This window comes from Epinephelus fuscoguttatus, linkage group LG16 (assembly GCF_011397635.1).
Source record: "Epinephelus fuscoguttatus linkage group LG16, E.fuscoguttatus.final_Chr_v1".
Classification (NCBI taxonomy): domain Eukaryota; kingdom Metazoa; phylum Chordata; class Actinopteri; order Perciformes; family Serranidae; genus Epinephelus; species Epinephelus fuscoguttatus.
This window is the reverse complement of record NC_064767.1, coordinates 32,317,450-32,341,062: the sequence shown is the minus strand read 5'-3', so window position 1 is coordinate 32,341,062 and position 23,613 is coordinate 32,317,450. Positions and strand designations below refer to the sequence as shown.

The window sequence follows — 23,613 nt, the reverse complement described above, 5'->3', positions numbered from 1 at the left end:
AACACCAACTGATTTTCCCAGAAAGAGCTCTCTTGATTTTTATCTGAAAATACAGTTTTAATTATGAAACAAAAACAAATAAGAGCTGGTCTATTTCAGTTTTACAATGAGTATAGCTAGGAATAAGTCATCTTTGATGCAATTCTTTACAGTTAACTGTGAGTGAAAAGATGGCATGTGTAATACATAGAAAAGCGTATTTTTATTTGCTTATTTTTGGAAAGGTGTAACTCCACTTATGTCATGTTTTCGTCATAAACTATGCACAAAAATGCAGATTTTTATATAACCAGTAAAATGCCAGTGACCACAGTTCTCCCCTTAAAAAGTCAGTCAGTGTGTGGCTGAACTGAGATCTGAGTCCCCTCCCCAGTACATCTTCTCCCGCCCCTTCCCAGATACTGAGCTTTTTGTTCTGCATCTAATGTTTTCATTAGGAAACTGGGCGCAACCAAGTCAACGAGGGAGGGGTAGGAGAGCAAGAGAGTAAGCGCAGGGTAAAGAGGGAAAAGAGGATAGCTGTGGAGGAGAAGAGAACTTTTTGTTTTCAGTCCGGTTCTGAATTAGAGGAGATTTTGGGGCTGTTTGTGTCTTTTCTCCCACAACACTCTTCACACTTCGTCACCAGCTGCGAGCCAGGTTGCACCATGACCTGCCCCTCTACCTCCTCAGTTGGACTCATCTTCCTTCTGATTGGCTACGTTGCTGCAGGTAAGAGATGTAGCTAGGTGAAGTTAGGAGGAGGGTGGGGAGAGAGTTCACAGGTCAGACAGGAAGTGTCAGAGGACACACAGCTGGGAATTAAACTGAGCAGATCAGAGTTCGGTGTGTGGGTTTACTAGAACAGATGATTTATAGAGTGTAGTGGAAATACATTATGTGATGCCGATCATGTCTATTCCATACGCTATGTCTTTGTTGCATGGTACGATACCTTCTATATATTTCACAGATGTGTGTGAGTGTGTGTGGACGATGGCTGGATGAACACACATGAGGCTGAACTGACATCATGGGTGTTCACTCACACACACACACACACACACACACACACACACACACACACGTGAGCCTGTGTGTGTTCAGGCACTGCCAACACATCTGTTATTAATTTCACCGTAGCTCTGGCTACACTTAATCTAATATTGTGTCAGCATAGTTTCAAACAATCCCTCTTTCCTTCTTCCAGCATGCCCATCTGCCTGCCTCTAACCAGTGTGTTTAGCTTTGTTTACCAGTGTTACTAAAATCCAATGGAAATTCACAAAAATGTGGGCCAATCCTCCAGAGCTAAATCTGTGAGTGACGGCCTCAAGTGTGAATTACACTGACTTCATACCGTAAGAATGGCCAACTGCAGGAAGCGTGCAGCAAAATGAACACTTGCTATATGCAGCAAGCCAGCACAAATACTCACTTACAAACGGACAAAGCTTTTGATCTCACATTACACCATAAAAGCTTAATTTCACTTTAAATTTGAAATATAAAAAGAGGTAAGCATGAATAGTTTTTGTTACAGAGACTATTTTCTAAGTGCAGTCACTGGAAACTGGGTACAGTCTTTTCAAAATGTTAATCTGTTTCTTGTGAAATTTAGAGTTACAGTGGAGGTGGAAGCATTTAAGCAGTTGAAATGTCAGCTGAAGAGTTTGAGATGACAGCCGCTGAAATGTCAGTTGTGTACGAGCACTGAAAAAAGTTGAAATGTCAGTTGAACTGTAAGAGCTGCAGACAGTGGTAGTGTGTGCATTTTAAGTAGCTGAAGTGTAGTTTACATGTGAGGACTAACTGCAGGTAAAATATTTTTGGGGGGGTGTAAAGGCTGAAAGTAGTTGATCTAATAGAAAGTAAAAATCAGCTGAAGTACCTGTGAGTGCTGAAAGCAGCTGAATTGTCTGTTGAATTGTGGGTAAAAAGTGAATAAAAAGTAGTTTTAGTTAAAGCTGATGCACTGAAGATAGTTGAAGTGTTTCCATTTGTAGTGTTAGTTGTAATGTAAGCACTAACAGCAGTTTAAACGTCCGCTGAGGTTTGAGATCAAAGTTGTTTAACCTTTAAATTGAAAGTAAAAATCTGTCATTTTATGGGCATGCATGATGATTAAAAATTATAAAATGTAAAATGTTTGTATGATATCCCATAAATTAGTGCCCCACAAATGATGTTACGTACTTAACTTGAAGTTATGGAGGTTAGGTTTAGGTTTTAGGGTCCTGTAGATCACACACAAATTACTGGCTCATGATTACGTAGGATATGTGCACATTTTGTTGCATTACTTTTGGTAGGAAAATGTATGAACAGTGCATGAGAACAGCCTGGCTAAAAACAGTTGAATTGTCAGTCGAGGTGCTGGTGATAGTTGAAGTGTGCACTTCAAGCAGCTAGTGTGATAGCTGGCATGGGAGCTCAGAGAGCAGTTGAAATGTTCCTTTAAACAGAGGCAGAGCCAGATGTTGTAAACATTCGGGGCTCAGCCTAAACCTAAGGGGGTTTGTGGGGGGTTGCTTGCCTGGGGTGGATTTTTTTCCCCAATGTAGGGCAGCTATATGCACTATTTTCCAAGCCATTTAACGTAACAGAATGCCTAAAAATGTGTGCATCACTTGGGAAAAACACAATAGTTGCGAAGGAAAAAATTATCCTGTAGAGCCTACTTCATATTTTGTATCGAATTGTACTCCAAATGCCTTATATGTATAATAAAAACCTTAAGGATTCAGGGCTTTTGAGAAAACATTTGGGTGAAGCCATCCCTAGCTTCATCACTACCTTGAATATAAGCATTTAAGGCAGCTGTAGGTTAAAGAATTAAAGAGAAAGCAGTTGAAATATCAGGTAATGTACTGGGGAAAACATTTGAAGTGTCAGGGCTCATTTCTTATTACACATCACCAAATGCAGTGTTTTCATCTTACATATTCAAACAGGCTGGTATGCAGTACACACATTTTAGGACAGGATTTAGTTCTTCATTGATCGTGCTTGTAAATGTTTGTCATGTTTTCTATGGGCGTCTCTCAGTTTGTGTGAACACTGTTGTTGTGAACTGACGCTCTGACCTACACTGACTTCTCAATTTTGCACCTGGCTGAACTCCCTCTCTCCTGTAGAGAGCCATGTCAATGCACAAACCCACAGAGCAAGACAACCCGGCACAGACACTCGACACACGTAGCACTGCGCACAGACACACACACACACACACGGTCATTCACCTTTGTCCTCGGGTGGGGTCAGTGAGTTAGATTATCATATCTGTTTGCTTTTCCTGTGGTGTGTTTCCTTGGAGTGTTTGGAGGGGGTTATTATATGATTTCACAACCTCCTGGAACAGTTCTGGCAGGGGGAAAAAAAACCTCTTCTTATGAGCTGGACAAAAGCAAACGCCAACACAAACAGGAACGCATGCCTTCTTGCTGTTTGGAACCACGGACTGGTGATATTATAACATCTCAGCCCATCAGCTATTTCACATCAGCCACATTAATCGCATCTGCTTATTGCATACAACACAGACACTTCTTCCTCTTCATAACAGCATTCATCATGAACATCAGCATGTTGCTCTCTGTTGCAAGTTTTCCCCTCCTAAGGAGCAGGCTGTGCAGTGTACACTGATCACACAAACACACACTGACACTTAGATGGAGGCACAGCTGTGGTTTGGGGGGATTTTATTTTTTTGCTGATTGCTAAACCAGCAGAACACTCTGCTACAGCTGAAGTCTGTGGTTGTTTTGAAACACAACAACAAAAAAAACACCACTTTAATAACTTCTACCTCCAGATGCCTTGGAGGAAATCTTTATGTCTTTAGCAGACTGCTGATAATTCATCTGTCACTGTCAAACCGAAGCAGTTGAGCTTTGCCAAATCTTCATGCCCCCTGAGTCAGATCAACTAAACCTCCGTCATTGAAGACACAAGAAGGCAGACATCTGCTTTGTCTGCTCAGTGAGAGAATCTGCTTACTGTACCTTCCCTCCATCCATCGCTCTCTCTTGGCCTGCTTCCTGCATGTAGTGAACTTGGCACCCCTCCGGTCGGCGTAATGGAGCTTGTAAAATGTTTCCATGGGATATCTCTGTAAAATCAAGGCAGCCTGATGCTAAGGCACGGCTATACATGGGAAGACAATGTGCAGAATGAGATGTGGGAATCATTTCTGGCCGACTCTGCTGGCAAAGCCTTTATTGCTTAAAGGAATAAAAGATTTTCAGGGTCAGTGGTGGACTAAATGACGTGCTAGGATGGATACAGTTTGCAGCATGAGTGATAAGCAGAAAAAAACAATTCCTGTATCAATCTCTGCATTAGCCAAAGATGAAAAATAAGGACTTTGACTATCCGCTCATGAAAGCAAACAGATACATTTTGTCTTCAGCTGTAGCTGCTGCTGAGGAGCTAAGAGGACGGAAACCTGAACAAAGCCCCAGTCTGTGTTTATCTGACAGCAGACTTTGTGTGTTTTTGTTCTAAAATTTATATTTCCAAGTGTGCACATGTGAAGCTCTGTTTTCCAATGAGGATAGTGAAACAGAGAGGACAACATGAGTAATCCCAGTGAGGGTAGTGTTGGCAGCCCGAATCGGGCCAGGTTATTGTGCCTGATACCGGGGCATCATTCATCTCAAGTCTCAGCCAAGTTGGGGAACTGGACGCGGCCCGACTTATTTTTGCCGGCGTCCCAAATTTTGGGGCAATGCTGGGCCTGGGCATTTTTTGTTTAGGGGCCAGTGATGGCAGTGCTGGCAGCCAGAATCGGGCCATCTTATTTGGCCTGATTCTGAGGCGTTATTCATGTTGCGTCTCTGCTGAGTCAGGCAACCAAAGCTTATTTATCCAGAAAGATTAAAAGTTGAGCAATCTTTCTAATAGTGCTCAAACAAGTGTTCAACATCAAAGCTGGGGTAGGAGATCCGGAGGAGAGCAGGCAGCAGTTCAGGGGACAGACTTTGGGTTGGCAGCTATAGTGGTTTAAATTCAGCCAGGAAAAACCCCTAAGCACCAGGTGTCACAGTGGGCTGTTGGAAAGTGACTGTGCCGGGTTTAACCTATGTGATGGCAGCAACAGAAAGTTTGCTGATCTGGTGGGGAGTTGAGGCTGTTCGGTTCCCCGGAGCTGTTGTTGTTGGCTGGATTTGGGTTGCTGGCACTGCTGACTGGGGGTCAGTCTCCAGAGCTGCTGTCTGCTCTTTTCCTACAGGAAGCCTTTGGCTTTGGTTAACAGAAGGCTAAACTATTAGCAACATTTTCTCGCCATCTTTTAAACACCTCACTGATATTGACACATTAGGTTTTGTTCATGGAGAGAAATCCAATAAGCTGAAAGTTTATTGTGGAAATTTTGCCAAATGACACCATAATAAAACTGCTTACCCAAGCTTTAAATCTGACTAATAAACCTCAAAGTTTGAAGATGTAGAGTTTTAAGTTTTTTACAGTTGAAAGAACTCAAGATATTTGGGTTCCTTGGAGGCTACCAGCTCATTGCCTGTTGGTTATAAAAGAAAACTTCAAAATGGGACCTAGTGTGTTTTTTTTTTATGGGATGAGCTCCTAACTAAATTTTTCCAGAAGACAAGGTGAAAGCACATCCTTGTTTGGTCACTGGCCAGCAGCCACAGTATGAGAGGAATGATATTGACAAAACCTGCTCTGCAGAGGCAACCTAACACTGCCTTAGTATCATTAATGTTCAATAACACACACTCTCAGGCATCAGCTGTCCGCATACAAATGTTTCATCGAAGTAACAGCGGCAGCACCGCTGCCAGCAGTCAGTAAATGAATGAGAAGTTCAGTCATTTATAAAGTATAAATGCTATCAATGGGAGCTTGGCCCGCAGCCACTAAGAAGGTGCTAGAAAATGGAAGCAGAGCCCTGCCAGAGAATGCAGCCTGCTCCTTAAATATATTGGCTTCAAAGAGACACAGATAATTGGAAACATGACTGTGAGGGGAAAACGGATGGAACAATGCATGTGGCCCTCCACACCATGCTGAAGTGAATTTTCAGCAAGCGTGGTGTTCTTCTCTGTCCTGACTGTTGTATTGGTTTATACCTTGGACTCCACCAGAGTTACACAGTTCACTGCAATTATGAGTTAAAAGTTGCTTGACTGAAGAAAACGCAACACATGAAATGGTTATTTGAAATGGAAAGGAGCAAATGATCCAAAAAGTACAGTGTCATGGTAGATTTTACGACTAAAAGGGATTTCTTTGAAGGGGGTGATCTACTTTATTATCTATAGTCAGTGTATTACATACAGTGAATATCAGTCAGCACACGCCCATTTCAGAAAAGCAGACATGAGTACCATCACAGAAGCTAAGGTATGTACTGCTATGGATGGGGACGGCAGCAAAATGTATTTTAGCCACTTCAAAAAAGGCCTATCTAAAAAGTATATATCAGTTTAAAGGTCCAGTTCGTAGGATTTAGCGACATCTATTGGCAGAATTGGAATATAACATCCATAACTATGTTTTCATTAATTTATAATCACCTGAAAATAACAATAGTGTTTTAATTACCTTAGAATGAGAGGTTTATATCTACATACAGACCAGGTCCTCTCCCATGGAATCCACTATGTTGCTCTACAGTAGCCTAGAATGGACAAACCAAACACTGGCTCTAAACAGGCATTTGTGATTCTGCTTTTTCCTGTCGTCACCGAAGTTCTCCGAAACAATGGCACAAAGAGAAGTTTCAGCAACCTCGCCACTAGATGACACTACATCCTACATAGCGGACCTTTAAGTGAATGCTATACTGAGAGTATTTTCAGTGCTTTACCTCACCTTTCCTTGGGCAATATATTTTCTCAACTGTGGAACTAATGTATTCCGATGCATCTCCCTCTTTTCAGCCCATTCAGTCTCTCTCTTCAGTCTCTCTGCAGGAGTTCTTTATGCTCTCGTTCATGACAGTATCCTCTTGTCTCCACAATAAACAGCACTTTTGTTGTCACCGTCATAATCAATCAGATTTTTCTTTTTTTTAATTTGCTGTGTCTTTCATAAACCATTGAAAGCTTGACCCTAACAGCTGACCTGTGGTACAATGCAGTATGCGGCATAGTTGTGTTTTGGCACAGGAATGCAGAAGTTCTACAGATGAGAAAATGTAGTGCCAGAGGAAAGGACTGTCTGACAGCAAAGCAGTGAAAACATTCTCAATATAGTGTCTCTTTCAGCTGATATTGATTTTAGATATGCCTTTTCTAAGGTGGCTGTAGTATGTATTTTTCCTAATCCCCATCCACAGCAGTACATAGCTCAGCTTCTGTTCTCCTGCCTGCTTCTCTGCCTCCCACTGATGGTAATGTACTGAATATCTTGTACAACCCACTTCGAAGAATCCAAACACCCCTTTAATGTTACATTAATTCAGCACACTGAAATACAACTTTTCAGTTATTGCTATTATTTCTGAGATTTGCCTTGTATTATGGCACCAAAGACTCAAAATTAAGAAATAATTGAACTCTCGAAAATCGTGATTCATTCTCAAAATGTCAAACTATTTCTTAAACTGTCTAATATTAGAGTGTACATCCTTGTAATTCTCCTTAACTGGGCAACCAGGTTTGTTTTGTGTGGTTGAAATGTCAAGGTTGGACTTTACTATCTCCTATTGTCTTAAAAAATAATTGCTCTCTTTAAGCTTGTTCCTACTGCTGCCTGTTAAAATGTGGGGTTAAAGTGAAATGCTCATTTTGAAATCAGTGTTGAAGCATGCCATCAATAGCTTTCATGTGTGATTAAAGTTTAAAGCTGTTTGTTTGCCTTAAGCTTCAGTCAAACACCATGAATCCACTCAGATTTACGCATCTTTTCTGTTTGCAGGACCTGAGCCTGACATGCGGCCTCGAGCGGTGCGTTCAAGTGCCTGTCAAGAGCACATGAGCCTTCACAACCGCCTGGATGTGGTGGAGAAGGTGCTGTTTCCAAACCAACTTCACATTCAGCCCTCAGTGGTTTGAAACCATCAGGATTTGGGATGTTGTTGCCCCCCGGTGTTGTCAACTTCATTATTAAGTGTCAGCTTTCTCTCTATCTTAGGCTGCCAAAAAACTCCTCAGCATTTCCTTTCAAGGATAAGATGTCGACAAAGCTGTAGCTCAGTGCCACATCCACAGCCACTTACTGTGCAAAAACACCATGACGTCTAAATTGTTCCCAAAAAGCTGATGAGTTAGTCGGTATTCATCTGACAAACCCCAATCCAAATGCTGACTTTGACCTCACCTTACTAGCTGTTTTGGGCAACTGTTTTATTCATATGAATAAGTGACTGTATTATTCATGGGTGATGATTCTATTATTCATACTACAACTTATTAATGCATTATTTATATGTCAACCGCACAACTATGTCTTCTGTCTCCTGCAGAAAGTGGAGGACACAGTTGACAAGTTGGAGGTTGAACTGGCTGCTCTTCTGGATGCTATTGAAGCCCCAGAGTGGCGCCCCCTGTTGGACAATGAAGGAAAGACGACAGTGGATATCCTGGAAGATCCAGGGCAGAGGTCTTAAACTAAGGGCATCGATGTAAGAGGGACTCAAGGCACCTTTCAAATTTGGACTTTGAATAATTCAGTTTTTTTCCATGACTTTTATGCAAACTTTTTTAAAAACTGTGTGTATGCATATGCTGTATCTGTATATCAAAATGAAGTTGTTTTCTTAAAAGAGGCACAAGGCCAAGCTTGTATGCATTATTTACTCTTCATAAGAGTGAAAGCCTTATCTCTTTTCCAATCATAGATTCTCGACCTGCAGTCACCACTGGCACAGCCCATGTTTACAAGACTACTCAAAAATATTAATACACTTTGGGAGTGACTACAATTTATACCCCTGCTCTTCATCGCCCTCTACTGTCTGCAGACAAACTGGGCCTTTGATGCTGTGTTTGAGTAGAAATGAAAAAGACACAGATGCACCAAAATACTGGAAGGAGATTTATTTCTTTATCAAAGCAGTTAAAGCAGCATTTTTTAAACACACGGAGCAGTTTCAGTTGGTACAGTAACAAGGCTTTTCACTGACTCCCCGTAAAAATCCCGCAGCACAATAACATTATGCAAAATAGGATCACAAGGAGGAAAACAGTGGCATAAATCACATTTTCTCCTTCATTTGTTTTCTCAACAGGGCACTGAGTTTCAGACTGTATCCACAGAGTTAAGACATCTACAGTATGGTACGCCTCAAGAGCATCCATCGGAAAACGGCTGAATAGGAGACATGCTGTTGCTGGTCAAACACTAGCACAATGCCTTTTTTTTTTTTTGAAACACCTAACGGCATCCAGAACATTAACACATAAAGAAACATGTCGGGAGGGTTTGCAAGCACGGTCCAATTAGGAATGATCACTGATATCAAGGAACAAATGCCAAAACTGTAGATTAGTATTGTAACTTAGAGAGAAGCTACACTTAAATTAACTGTCAAAACCAGTTATTATCATTTACAAATGATTAACATATAATTACACATCCACTTCAGGCCTATGTTGATTCTGATGGTGTGTAGACTGATTTAATGAGTCTTAGAAATAACTGAGCTTCCTTTTCCACAAATGGAGACATTCAGTGTTTTAGTAATGCAGCAAATTCTGTGTTGGGGTGAAGTGAGAACCTGCCCCAGTTCCAAATATTCTTCCTTTGTTGCACAGTCAATAACGCAACACTTAACCCACAACGGAGCATCACACACGACTGCTGACCTCATTCCACTCATCCAGCAAGGGTACGAGCCTGAATACTTGAACAAAGCATTAAGACAACCTACAGGATGCCAAAAGGTACTGCATATCATCTAAAAATATCATGCCGTCCATATAACACTGGGATTATACGATTTTGTACAGTTTAAAGTTCACAAAAGTCACTGTCCAGAAACAGTCACGCAGGCCAGTTATACTCTGATTTGGACTGTGTCTATAATCAGGTGAGCTATTACCAAAAGCTTGTGCATGCACAAATCAGCCAGTAAGGCTCAAGCTCCAGGCTTTGGCAAAAACAGGCTTATACTGTAAAGGTACATGCAAAAAAAGCGCAGGGCTTGAGACTATTAAATTCATCATATATTTTGGCAGACTTGGAGGATGCCACTTTATATCCCTTTAAAGAAGCTTCTTATTCTAATCATAATGTATAATGGTTCAAGAAATACTTCAACATTTTGGGTGATATGCTTATTTGCTTACCTTCTGAGAGTGACATGAGAAAATAAATACCACTCTCATGTGTGTGCATCAAGTATGAAGCTGCAACTCACAGGACATTAGCCTTAGCAAAAGCTTAGCAAAAGGACCGTAACCAGATGAGCCACTGCAACTTACAAGACAATGGTCATATGGCCAACCTGTTCTCATTCCCAGGGCATCGAATCAGCAGCCTGGTCAATGGCCCTTGGCTTCTGATACGCACCAGGCACCCTTTAGCATCTGTATAAGATGCAACGGGCTTTCAACAAACTTCAGTGTAAACCCATCCGCAGCAATAACGTAGTAGCAAGGGTGAGAACATCCAAGTAGGTTTGATGCTTTAAACATGCAGGCAGGTGTTTGTGTCCTGTGTGAAACCAAAAGTCACGTCTAAGTTTTTTTTTTAGCCACACCTAATCAACGTCCTGTGATATACAGGTGCACATCACATGACATACTTATTAATTTACTGCTATGTTACACATTTAGTTGTTTTAACCAAAACCTTTTTTGAAAAGACACTGTAGCATGTAACAAGCCAATGCTGACATAGAAACTGAGACGTCCAAAACTGATTCTAGAGGCATACCTAGAGTATCATAGTTCGAAGCACAGGGCCACTGATCAAGCTGCTGTATTTGACAAGTTGGGAGTCAGAACGTGATGATGTGCTAGCTTGGTCAGAAGAGACCAAGCTAGCACTGATGTTAGCAGGCTAATCTGCTAGCATGTTCACTGCTAGCCGAGCCTTGTTACGCATTCCACTGTCTCTCATGGCGAGTACTACCCTACCGTGCTGTGATTGACAAGAACTAGACCTAACTATGACCTCTATGCTTAATCCTATGCATCTCCAACCTTGAAATGTCAACGTGACAAGTACTAGCCGACCACAGCACAGTAGGGCAGGACTTGCCAAGGAAAGCAGTGGGGTCCATAATAGACCACTGTTGGCCAAGCTAATGTAGTGGTCTGCCAACTGAAAGCAGACTGATCAAACTGATCTGAATCATCTATCAAACTACATTTTAACCATGGTTTGGTCACGCATTGTGACAAGTGTGAAGTGTCACAATACGTGTAGCCTGGCTGGTAGCAATTTTATGCAAATGTAGCATACCGATGTCTTTGCATAAAGCTCACAAATTAACAGAATGAATTAACTTTTTTTACCCATCCAGGACTTCTGAGTAGCATTCGTGGAAATTAATTGCACCATGGCTGCTAAAAATTGATTAATACATCTTTACATTACTGTTTGAGTGTAGATTTAACACATAAGATCCTGTTACATAGTGAGCATTAGGGGATCCGGGTAAGAAATTTAGACTCAGACAGAGCCAGGCTAGCTGCTTACCCTGCTTCCAGTCTTTATGTTAAGCTTGATCAACATGAGATTGGTTTTAGTCTTCTCATATAGTTCTTGTAAAGCCAGCCAATAGGTGTACTTCCCCCAAAAATATTACTTTAAGTTCCCCCCCTTACCTGAAATAGATACTTTCATACATAATCACAATATGACTGTATAAATAATAGTATTTTCACTTGCAGAAGGAACACTGACTTTATGTTATACTGGGAAAAAGAGACATACACACTCACACATTCAAAGTTCCTTAGAAATGGTTATGCAAATGGTAGAAAAGCTTTGGCATATTTTGCCTACAAGTTGTGCCTGCACACTTGGAAAGAAGAGCGGAACGAAGCAGTACGAGGCTTCACGCAGCTCTTCCTTAAGTTTATATGTCGAGTTCGCAGTCCCACATAAAACTGTGGTGAGTTTAATTACCTACACTGTACGCTATTTACATGGTTTTCATTTTATTAGGCCTTAGGGTTTTAAGGTGAGCCTTTGCTACATGTTCCCAGGTGTTCAGACTGAGATTAACAGCACCACCTTAAATGAACCACTATCGCTATGACAGTAATAGACTAGCTCATCTATACAATTTGAAGTACCAACAGGGCACAGCTACACATTAAGTACAGCCTCGAAACAAGCTCTACAGGGAGATGATCTTTATACTAACCAAGCACTTAAAGAGATGATGATGTGTGGTGAAGGAAAAAGAGTTTTCTAATAGATTCTTAAAAGATGGGATTTTGGGTGATTGGCATTAACAGTAATTCCCAGAGCAGAGTTTCTGAGTGCTCTATGAGTCAGAGCACGGTGCAGGGCTAAAATACTACATCTTGGTAACCATTACAGACACAGTGACAAGCAAAACCTTTCATTCTGATTGCTGTACTGATTCCCCATTAATAACAGTACCTTATCATCCTAAAAAAGCTCGGAAAAAGAACAGGTGTCTAACACTTAAAGAGGGAACTAACATTCTGACCTATAATGCATCCATGGCTACAGTGGGATTAATGAATACTGATTATCATCAACAGGCACCACTTTTAACAGGTTTACAACATGAAATCAGCCGCACTGTCTTGGCCGACTGAAACCAGCCATGAACACTTACTGTAAATGTGTCTCGGGAAGGTGTTTCAACAGGAAGAAGGTGCTCCAGGAGAAAAAACTACTCTGAATTAGGGCACACATTACATGAAAGAGGCTGGGGGGGAGTGAACTGAAGATGCAGGCAACAACATAAACTGAGTGCCTGCATGTGCTGAATAATTCAGTCGTCCCCATCAGATCTTCAACAGGAAGGCTGAGAGGGAAGGCATCTCCAGCAAAACCACCGACCCCCAAAAACCATGGACTGCTATTGCTCAGGATGTCATCATGCTCGTGGAGCTTTCTGCTCGTGAACAACACCTCCTAGTAAGTGATGCCTTATTTGTCATGCTATACTGTAACGTTGCATAGAAGTTAGAGCTTACTCTAGGGCAGATGGGTACAGTAGGCGGGGACTCTCTGGAGATCTGCTTCATTCATGCCCTACCAGGAGGATGCTACAGAAAAAAAAAACAAGGAGGGGAAATGGTGGGAGCCGTTTTTTTGGGTCCTGCTGTGCATTCAGTCGCTCTGCTGTGCGTGTCATCCGCTCCTGGCTACAACAGAGGAGAGAGGTGAGAATGTATCTATTGGCATGGCACAAACATGGCAGCAGCCAGAGAGACACCTGCGATCGTCACTGTGAGGCGATGTGGCGCTAGCAGCTGCCGGGGGAGGAGCAGACTGAGCCGCACATGCTTAGCTTGGAGGAGGACTCGGGCTCCGGCTCGGGGTCGGGCTCTGGCTCAGGTGCGTCATCGTCAGTGGCCCCGGCTTCAGCTTCTCCGTCCCCGTCTCCACTGGCATCATCGCCCCCGGCCTCTGACTGACCCTCCTCCTGACGCCTTTTCAACCTGAGAAACAGACGCAGATATTATCATACAACCTGTATATGCATCCATAAACCATTATTGAAATCTCTTAATCTAATTCTAAGTTTAACTTTTAACCACTTCTTAAAGAACAGACTGGTAAAACTCTATGTCCTTCTATCTTTGCAAGAACATCTAGTCCTCAGAAAAGAGGTAGAATGACACACACAGAAAGAAACAGCAAGTTGTTGAATGTAATGAATGTAATAAAAGGCCTGGGGTCTATTATATAGTACTTGTCTCTGCTGTGCATAATTCTAGATATCATGTGCTCCATTATAAATAGAAATAGATTGCCATTAATTAGAACAAAAGGATATAATAAGACATTTGCGAAACAGAAGGATTTCAGTAACACTGCAGTGGCAGGACCCGGTCAATAATAAATGAGGCAATAATTTAGAGCAGCACTGAACCAATATTCCTCCTTTTTCATCGCAGAGAGGACACATATTCAATGATATATGAACCTCATAGTCTATATTTATGATGTACTGAGTATATTTCACTTACATATACAAAGGATTAGATGCATAATGTTTTAATGTTTAGTAACAGCAGGGCGAGTTCTGAAAAACCTTCTGTCATCTATGATTTACATATCCGAGTCATTTCATTAAAGAGGCTGGCTGCCATGCAGGTTTGGAATAATATGCAAACCACTCCTGTATGCTGAATGCCTTCCTATATCAGATACACTGCACGCTCTATGGGTTTGCTTTATATTGAACATAAATTGGTTTTTGCTGTGCCTCTTCTCATGCCGCAGCTGATACAAGTTCTTAACTTCCTCATCTCCTGACTCCCTCAGAGATTTTGCACAGCAGTGATGCTTCTGGGTACGTTCAGTGCTAGCTTTACATTCACAAATGCTTCAAGCCACAGTCATGGTTTAAATCCATGTGGCAGTGAAGGACATGTCTATTTCAAACTCTTCCTTACAATAAAAGCATTATATGTGAACCTTTGGTGTTGATTTCTTTTAAGGAAAATTATATATTTTTTTTCAATACATCTGACCATTATTTCTAGCAGTTATGATAATCTTGTACTTCCCAAAGTACCTGCTAAGGTCTGGAAACATGGCAATGTCAGTACATTCAAGTCAATACAGTCTGATGGGACAAAAAAACTTGAGCAGTCAGACGATTACATGGGTTGTAATCAATCCCCTAGTTTATCCAGAAGAGAAAACAATGACGACGATAATATTATTATCTTTACTGTTCAATGTCAAAATCTACTTTTTGCTCCCTGTTTCAAAGTTAAATTGTGAGCAAATTTTTTTTTCTAAATTTACAAGAAAAAAACTCACAAATTTAGGAGAAAACAAACCTCATTGTTCAATTGTGGTTTTGTATCAAGGAACCACATCGCTTCACTTTGCAAGGTTGAATCGTTCTCATCACACCAAAGACGGCACCGGTAAACATGGAGTCCCAGCAAACATTGAGACATTGAATGACCGTTGTTGAAACGTCCAACCGAGGTGGCTTGTGGTTCAGAAACAGCTCTAAAATTAAAGTTTTGTTGTCTTGAGACGTTATCTGGCCCTCGGCTGCTTAGGCGTCTTTGCAACATCAAAATATGACATTAACGCAAATGGACCCATTCAGCTATTCTGCTAAAATGTATGTATACAGTGCGCCATCAGCAAATGTGTACATCCTAAAAACTGAAAATAATAAGTCAACTAAGGCTAAAAGTAATAAGTGTAGGTTGACTCACATGAGACACAGACCCTGGTCTCTTGGTTGAAAGTTCTGTGCTCGATCCTTTTGTTCACCACAGCTTCCTTCCTACTAGGACTAGGCCCTGGAGACCCCTTTCTTGTACATTTATAACTTTAAAATCTCAGAGTATATTCAAGTTTTTCCATGTAAATGTTTTTTCTCATGAATTTATCCCCCTTCCTCGGGTCTATATTTTTCTTTTTTTCAACTGCTATAATACACAGTTGTAGTACTGTGTTTACACTGAAAAATTAACAAAATAAAGTGAACTCACAACAGTGGATATACACATTGAAATTGAATTTGAATTAAAATTGTACCTTTCATATCATTTCATGTATCAAATAAAATAACTGATCGACTGAAAAATCCCTGTTTGAGTCCCCTGCTGACGTACAGAATTTTTTCACAATGAAATGCTCAAAGGAATGGAGGAGTGTCTTACAACTGGAAAAACAGTGGATGGTGGTGAACTAGCTCCAGGAACATCTCAGAAAAAAAGAACTGTTACAATATTTGTTTGTTTGCTGTCTCTTTGATTGTCAGTGGCATGCTGAAGCCGCAGTTTGCTTGCCTTTGCATGGCTACGTGCTATGTCATTTCCTATTAGCATTAAGAAAGTAACATGTTAATTTCTTGCGTATTAACTGAAAAACACAGTTTACTATAAGGATTAAAATATAGCCTACTACACATTATTAGTATGCAGGATGCAGTTGGGACATAGCAATAGTTTTCCCTTGCAAGGAAGGATAATTAGTGATACTGCTGATGTGCGGACTTTGTAAAAAATAAAGTGAAAGCAAATCTGGCAAAACTGTTGGTTTGTTTCAAACACGTACAGTATTTACAACAGTTGAGTTTCCTGCCCTGTTTCATCTATTAGAAATTTTGCCACATTATGAGATCTCAGCTCTCACTGTAATGAGTACAATGTGTTAGTATAACTGATAGAACAGATGGCCACAGCTAGAAAATTTAAATTTACCTAGATTTCATTTAAGAGGAAATTGTGTTCCCTGACAATTAAGGAAAAGTTTAGCAAGGAAGAAAAAATATTTTGGTGTAATTCTCATAATATTTAGCCTTTTGCATTTCATCCAGCAGGATGCTAACTATCTCTCTGTGTTAGTGCATCACTGTTGAAGGACAAAACAGAAAACTCTGCTTTTAGCCCGTGTTAGAGATGGTCTGTTGCTCTTGTGTTCTCTTACTTCTCACGGTTGAAGATCATGAACTCTTGCTGCACCACTTCAAGGCACTCCTGTAGGTAGTCATTCTCCTGCAGGCAGGCAACAGGCAACACATGATCATCATCTTCCACATCAACATCAACCTTGTTAACATCATTAAGAACTGCAGACAAAACTTGACGTCAACTTGAATCCGTCAACTGCATGACCTCTGAGCTGAAAATGTCTTTTTCCTCATTTCCTTTTTATCCTTCGTTGCTCTTTTTAAACAAGTCATGAATTGTTTGTGAGCCCTCCTCAAATTGGATGTTTGGCCCGAGACAAAAATAGAAGCTCATATTTCCGAAAGCACTTGAGGCCATGACAACAGCAGTGAAGGCTTCATAATTTAATAATCCTGGTAATAACGGAGTATGGGCACACACGAGCAGGCACGCACACGTATGTGCTGCGCACTCACACAGACACCAAGTCTCATAACCCTGCTATTGTTAGAGGTACACACTCCCTGCACATGCTGATCAGCGGTGATAACACGTGACACACGCGCACACCGGACTGACGTTAATAACACTGATGTCATGATGACTGTCTGATGGGAACAGGCTGTTTCTCATAAATACAGAGAGGATATCTCCTGTCTGTGGTAAAAAATGTCTCAATCAAACATAACAAGGCAGAAGAGACAGAGAGACTGCGGTACAGTTCTGCTCTCAGTATACACAGAGCACATCAGGCTGGGCCCAATATGTGAGCGTGGTATCAATCCTCTCATCTGACTTTCAGCAAGAAAGTAGATGTGTGTTTTCAAAGATTGCAACCTTTAAGTTAGTTATCAAGCACAAAATGTTTTCTGGTTTTAGCTTCTGATATTTTATAGCCTAAAGGATTGATCAATAATGAAATGGTTAGCCTTAACAGTGTTTACTTTTTTTTGTTTGTTTTTTCCATCCTAAATAACAGGAGAACAAAATAATACAGTAGGGCACAGCAGTTTAAATGTTCTAAAACAAAAGAACTAAAGACGTCTTCACATTAAAAATGTTGTGTAGAAATGACCCAGTAGCCAGTTAGCTTAGCAGGTCTGAGAACAACAGAAAACAGCTAGCCTGCCTCTGTCTAAAGGTAACAAATATGAACCTCTAAAGCTCATCAGTTCCTACTAGGTATCTTTTTGCCAGTGTAAAAATGATAGGTTTGAACCAAATACTTGGATTTAACGAGTATCTGGTACAGATAATGTACTTTTTACAAGTATTAGTGCCATCTGAGTAAAATGAGTCAATATCCGTATTCGTAATGTAGGAAAATCCTCATTTTGGTAGCTGTGTTCAATCTCTTACTTTTGTGATTAGACTGGCCAATCCCCACCCTTTCCCTGTCCAAGTCCCACCCACTTTTGCTTTAAACCATACCCATTTCGAGTACTGATCCCGATATGGGTAATTTAGTTGGCTGAACAGATACAGATAAAAAAGCTCATATTTAAAGACATGACACTATAAAATGGATAGTTTTATATTTTTATTTATATATTTTTTTTATTTGCTGAGCCGCTTTCAAAGCCATAGTAAAATATTCTATAAACACAAAGATGTGACCACGTTACAGTTTCAGTATTTACTGCACCAATTAGTCATGTACTATCCCATGGGATGCAGAGTTAGAAAGGGCAACTGCCAACTGAAGCTTGAATCATTCATCATCTGCCAGGATGAGAACCATCAGCAGGATGCAACATTGTCATTCAATGAATGCACAAAAAAAACCCCATCAAGATGCTGGCAAAAGAAATCAAGAGAGCCTACGGGGATTTATGTTCCAGCAATCAGAGAACCCACGAATCCTCTGGCTTAACCGTATAAATAGCTGTTGTTTTTCCAATCCGCCAGCCTTTTATCTCCAAGAATAGGAGACAAACTACACCGACAATCTATGGTAAGTTAATGATGTAACTTTAGCTAGCTTGCACATTTTTTTATTTATAGCCTATTATGCTCACTTTTCTCTGGCTATGTTGTCAGCTGATGGCGGTATCGTTTTTGTTACGGTGTAACGTCAGCGTGATTACTCAGCAAATAACCAGGCTACACTGTAACAAATATGACTGTACCATAATGAGAGATTTTTTTTCCTTTCTTCATTGTTAGATCCCACGAGGGTGAACTTCTTTCGCTCTGTGTTGCCACAGTTTTGTAAAGCAGCCAGCACTTTGCACTGAGCTGTGTGTTGCTTGGCAACCATTCTGCTAAATGTTGCTAGCGGAAGAATAATAATTTGATTACAATTATTATCTTATTTTAATAACTAAATTATTGCATTTTTTGTTGCTGTGTGTTTTTTATGAAGCATTGCCAGGTATATGTAATAACGGCCTTATAAAAGCAATGGGTCACTGGAGGCCGTTGTTTACGGTGATTTTAGAACAGCTCTGAGTTGTGCCTTACAACTGCTCATAGCTGAAAACTGAAAACCACGGCCTGAAAACCACGGCCTCTTATAGCGTATTGCTTAAATTTACCATTTATTCAAAGAGAGTTGCTAAGCAACCAATGGAGAATCCTGGGGACTTACGGTTCTCAGCCAAGACATAGTCTGGCACTATAAAGATGGTGTCTCCCCTTCCTCTGTCAGTACAAAAACGAAGCCAAAATATGCCAATACAGACGCTGACATCTTCTCATCTGCCATCAATCATGATGTCAAACCTCTTTTAATAGCATTAAATAACTAATTCAACACTTGAACATTCAGCAAAGCACTAAGAACTACCTAAAATGACAGGAACCATCTGTGGAAAAAAATTATTAGATGTGCACTTTGATCTTTTAGTTTAGCCAATGTTCAATATACTAACTTGGAGGTGGCAGGGTTTATGACATATACTGCAGCCAGCTACCAGGGGGTATTTGAGATGTTTTGGCTTCACTTTTGGGGAGCTCTCATGTCCCTCTTTATATACAGTCAATGGTTTGGCACATAACGCCTTGTACAGGGGTGAGTTATCATTTCTAAACTTAGTTTTGTCTGGCTTTGAAAAACATAATTTTATGCTCAGCTAAGCAAACAGACAGCTGCATACCAAATGGACAGACATGAGAGTGGTATTGAACGTCTTATCTACCTCTAGACAAGACACAGAAAAAATGTACTTCACAAAAATGTTTCTTGAATTTCAAAATCCTCTTGTTTTGTTATCATAATTTTGACTTGTATAATATCCTTCCATATTATTCTTATTTCCCCCTGTTCAGGATCAAGTAAAATATACCAACATACCCTCACAATGGTTCGTATGATATCTTATGAAAAGTTATGCACATGGTTTGTATGATATCTTATGAATTAGCACTCTGACTGCTTAGGGTAGCTTTAGGAAAAGAATCATGGTTGGGCTGTTGACTTTTGGTTTCTCATGGAAAACTAATGCAACCCCCATGTCAGAGTCCTGTGTTTGTTTGACCTGTCCAGCACCCCGACCATTTCCATACACAGACTTTGTTAATCTTTTCACTCCAGTCATATAACAGAGGACAGCCTGCAACACATGTCACGTAATCACAGCCTCCTGGCTCATGATTACTTCAGCTGTATACGAATTATAGTGCTTTACTTTCCTTAGGGTTAAGTACAAACAGTGAATGAGAACAGCCTGCATATTTATTTCTGTATGGAGATATTTATGATCTCAAAAGATGTAATGAAGCAGTGTTTGTACAGGATGCCTACAGCTAGTATGCCTGTACAGTAAGTCCCTTTTTATATTCACCACCACAATTAGCTTTTCTTTTTTTTCTGCTGAGCTGAAGTAATTCACCACAGCTGAGGAAGTAAGATGCTGGGATTTGGCTCAGCTCCAATCTAAAAATACACAGTTTTGACAGGAACTGACAGACCGGAGACCAAGGTAAACCTGAGCAGCATTGTTATCCAAGACTGGCCTTGCCTCTTCATTTGTACAGTATCCATGTGAACACTCTTATACAGCAGGTTATAATTTGCTCAGACACATGTGCGTGCACTGGTGTCCTCTTCATAATCATTTGCTTTTAGCACCCACACACTGAAAATAACACTAACCTGATCTACACAAGGCTACAAATATCACATTAACAGAGAATCGGTAAATCATAGTATTGTATAATGGCAAATAACCATTTTAAATGTTACAAAAGCTAAAAAATATCACTCTCTATCATCAGAGGGAATAAAGGCAATTTAACAGATGCAGTGACATCTTGAATTCCACCTTCATCCTCACAGCTCCTAAGTCCTCCTCCTCAACAGAACATAATACTCTTAATGCTGGAAATATGCAGCATTTCACTTGTTTATCTCTTGTATCTAAAACTAAAATATGAAAGATGGTGCAGATTACTGGCTAATCTGAGGAATGTGACCTCTCTATTTGAATGATCTTTTAAGAGACGCAAATGAATGTACACACAGAGTGCTCCTGTAGTTTTGGTTTTAAAGACAGAGTAGTTCCTACTTTTTTTTTATTGACTGTCTCATTTGATTTTACAGTTTTTATTCACTTTTCCCTATTCACTGTTTCCAATATTTCTCAGATCTAGCTCTGTGCAGGCTCTGTTATTATATCCAGACAACTCCTGTACAACCAGCAACTGTGTGCAGAGGACGATGTCACTCACAGACTGTGAATCCTTGCTGTTGTCTCGAGACCGGTTCTTGGCCAGCCTCTTCTTTTTCTTGTGAAGGGGGCGCGACTCCAGAATCATCTCTTCCAGCTCAAAGGTGGGGTCGCAGTGGAGGCGACCTTTCTGTGGGAGGGAGATGCACCCGAGATAATTAGAAACAAAAACACTCACACTCTGTGTCATAAATCAGCTGCAGTATACACACAGCCAAGGAGTGCACAAATGCATAGTGCACACTAAAGTGAACATACTGATTAACACACATGGATGCATGCCTGTGCACACACTAATGTACCGTAAATCCACACACTATAGTGAAATACCATGAAGAAGCTGCATTCAGTTTCCTCTGCATTATTTATTTGCTACACATGCTCATTACGATCTGCAAACACGAAGGAGTGCCGGTGTGCACTGCTAAGTGCACACCGGCACTTAGCAGTATGTGTGTGTGTGTGTGTGTGTGTGTGTGTGTGTGAGTGTTGATATCTGATCGCTTCACACTAACATTAGGAACAAATCCGGCCTCCATCTTCTTCTCATACACAGCGTCCCAGTTGACGTCAGCGAGGTAGGGAGATGTCTGCATGTCAGACAAGCTGGAGAAACGATGCTCTGGGTTCACTGTCAGTAGCTGCACGGAAAGGACACACACATACATACACACACACACACACACACACACACACACACACACACACAGAGCAATGTCACCTACATCATGTCACCTTCTCGAGTAGTAATATCACCTTCACAACTTCTCTCTTCACTCACAGCCAGACTCTACTCTCTGGGTGGTGAAATAAACTCCACAAATTGTGGGGGAAAAACAAATATCAGTTTGGTTCTTTGCGTTTTATTGTGCATTCTCAAGGAGCAGTTTCAAAAAAGATATGTAGCCTCTGTGTGTGTGTGTGTGTGTGTGTGTGTGTGTGTGTGGCTGGACTAGGTGAAGTGAACATAACAAGGAGCCAAAAATATTCTGTTAAATATGTAATCCTTCCCAGCCTCCCTGCACTATGTCGCCATTAAAACCTCCATATTTAAGATTTTTAACTCTCTTGACTTTATGCTGCCATTATTACTGCCACATTTTCCTTTGGATTTGGAGATATTTTTATAGGCAATTCTTCTCATTGTTATTCATCTGAAGTTGGTGTTTTTATTGTTTATAAGCATGCACAATAGAGCCCTAAGTGTTCAATATTAAAATAAATAAACAAAAGACATTATGAATGACTCAACCACTGAAGGTCTACTGATGAAATGGTACACACATTAAGTAAGCCTCCCTTTTATTTTGTTTAACTACGAATGTTACTCATCTAGCCAGCTACCTGGCCAGGCAGGACTGTGAGCTTGGATTATTCCTTGCCAACACAGTGAAGAGCCGGTGTTAGCTGTGTTAGCTAGTTCCTGATGGCTAAAACGACCACAGAGTTTTCATAGAGTTGACTGTCTTTCCCTGAAGAACATCTTTTGAATAAACACTCTGCCGAGATAAACATCTTCCAGGACCTTAGGGGCTCTGTAAGCAGCCAATAGAGTGCTGGTGCCTTCGTCACAAACAGGCCCCCAGAAAGTGCGCCAGGCTTTGAAGCCAATTTTTGTGGCCAAACAGTGTGATTACGCTGTCAAGTGATGCCCTGCAGCCCAAAAAGTAATTTCCTATTGACTTGCAAGGTGAAAGAGACGTCTGTAAATCAGTGGATAAATGTTTTCGAGCGTTACAATGCCTGCAAATGGCTTGTTTCACTACCAGGATTTAAGCCATTCAGTCCAATAACATTTCGAAAGTCTGGAAGAGCTGCACAATTAAATAATTTTATTCCTATTCAAGTCAGGTGTAGAGGTGCACTAAACCGGAAGTTAGCTGTTCGGGTGGCGAAAGCTAGCTGTTCGGTTGCGCTCGGCTGTTCTTGACCACTTTAAGACTCCACTACACTTGCTTTATGGGCTGCAAAGTGCAGAAGTAGTGCTGATAACCCTCGGATCATCCAGGCATATCATATAATATACAATATAATATATATTAATATAAGTTAAAGCATTTCCACTTCATGTGCCTCTAAACAACTCTTACCCTGCGTTCAATGCTGTATAATACATTCATGGTCAAAGCCAGTGAGACTTTTCCATTGGATTTGGATCATTGCAGAAAATAAACTCTGTAGCAAACAAATGTTCATGATACTTCACGTTTTATTCAGCAAGATTTCACAAAGGAACACCACTTATGATTACTGAACCCGAAATGCCATCACCAGATATAAAAAGCTGACATTAGGCTCTGTACAACAACACTAGGGTGGCATGACTTAATATCACCATCACAACAAGGCTGTAAAGCTGTGTCCGTCGTGCTCATTCTGTAGTCTCATGTAGCCACTTCTACACTCATTTCCTGGTTTCAGGACTCATTCCTGGAGCACTCTATTGGACAATTTATGATTACTTTAACACTGTT

The 23,613-nt window shown here is 40.7% G+C and overlaps 2 protein-coding genes across 3 annotated transcripts in view; one reads left to right on the top strand and one right to left on the bottom strand.

Annotated features, from left to right (window-relative positions):
* Positions 1-448: 448 nt before the first annotated feature.
* LOC125903581 (placenta-specific protein 9-like) lies at positions 449-13,277 on the top strand. Of its 2 annotated transcripts, XM_049600581.1 has the most exons (4): positions 449-711; positions 7,864-7,955; positions 8,411-8,569; positions 9,176-13,277. In XM_049600581.1, exons 1-3 carry the CDS (start codon positions 648-650, stop codon positions 8,552-8,554), a joined length of 300 nt encoding a protein of 99 aa, XP_049456538.1. In that variant the 5' UTR covers positions 449-647; the 3' UTR covers positions 8,555-8,569; positions 9,176-13,277. The 2 variants fall into 2 exon arrangements, with proteins under 2 accessions (XP_049456538.1, XP_049456537.1); XM_049600580.1 differs by lacking the exon at positions 9,176-13,277 and having other exon boundaries at positions 8,411-8,731.
* A 68-nt stretch (positions 13,278-13,345) lies between these two features.
* The window catches only part of LOC125903573 (serine/threonine-protein kinase 32C-like), a 90,724-nt gene continuing 80,456 nt past the window's right edge, over positions 13,346-23,613 (bottom strand). Inside the window, exons 9-12 of the mRNA XM_049600567.1 lie at positions 21,655-21,780; positions 21,141-21,269; positions 16,507-16,574; positions 13,346-13,541 (exon numbers count right to left, since the gene is read on the bottom strand). Coding sequence (XP_049456524.1) covers positions 13,346-13,541; positions 16,507-16,574; positions 21,141-21,269; positions 21,655-21,780 — 519 coding nt within the window. The remainder of the gene's footprint in view (positions 13,542-16,506; positions 16,575-21,140; positions 21,270-21,654; positions 21,781-23,613) is intronic.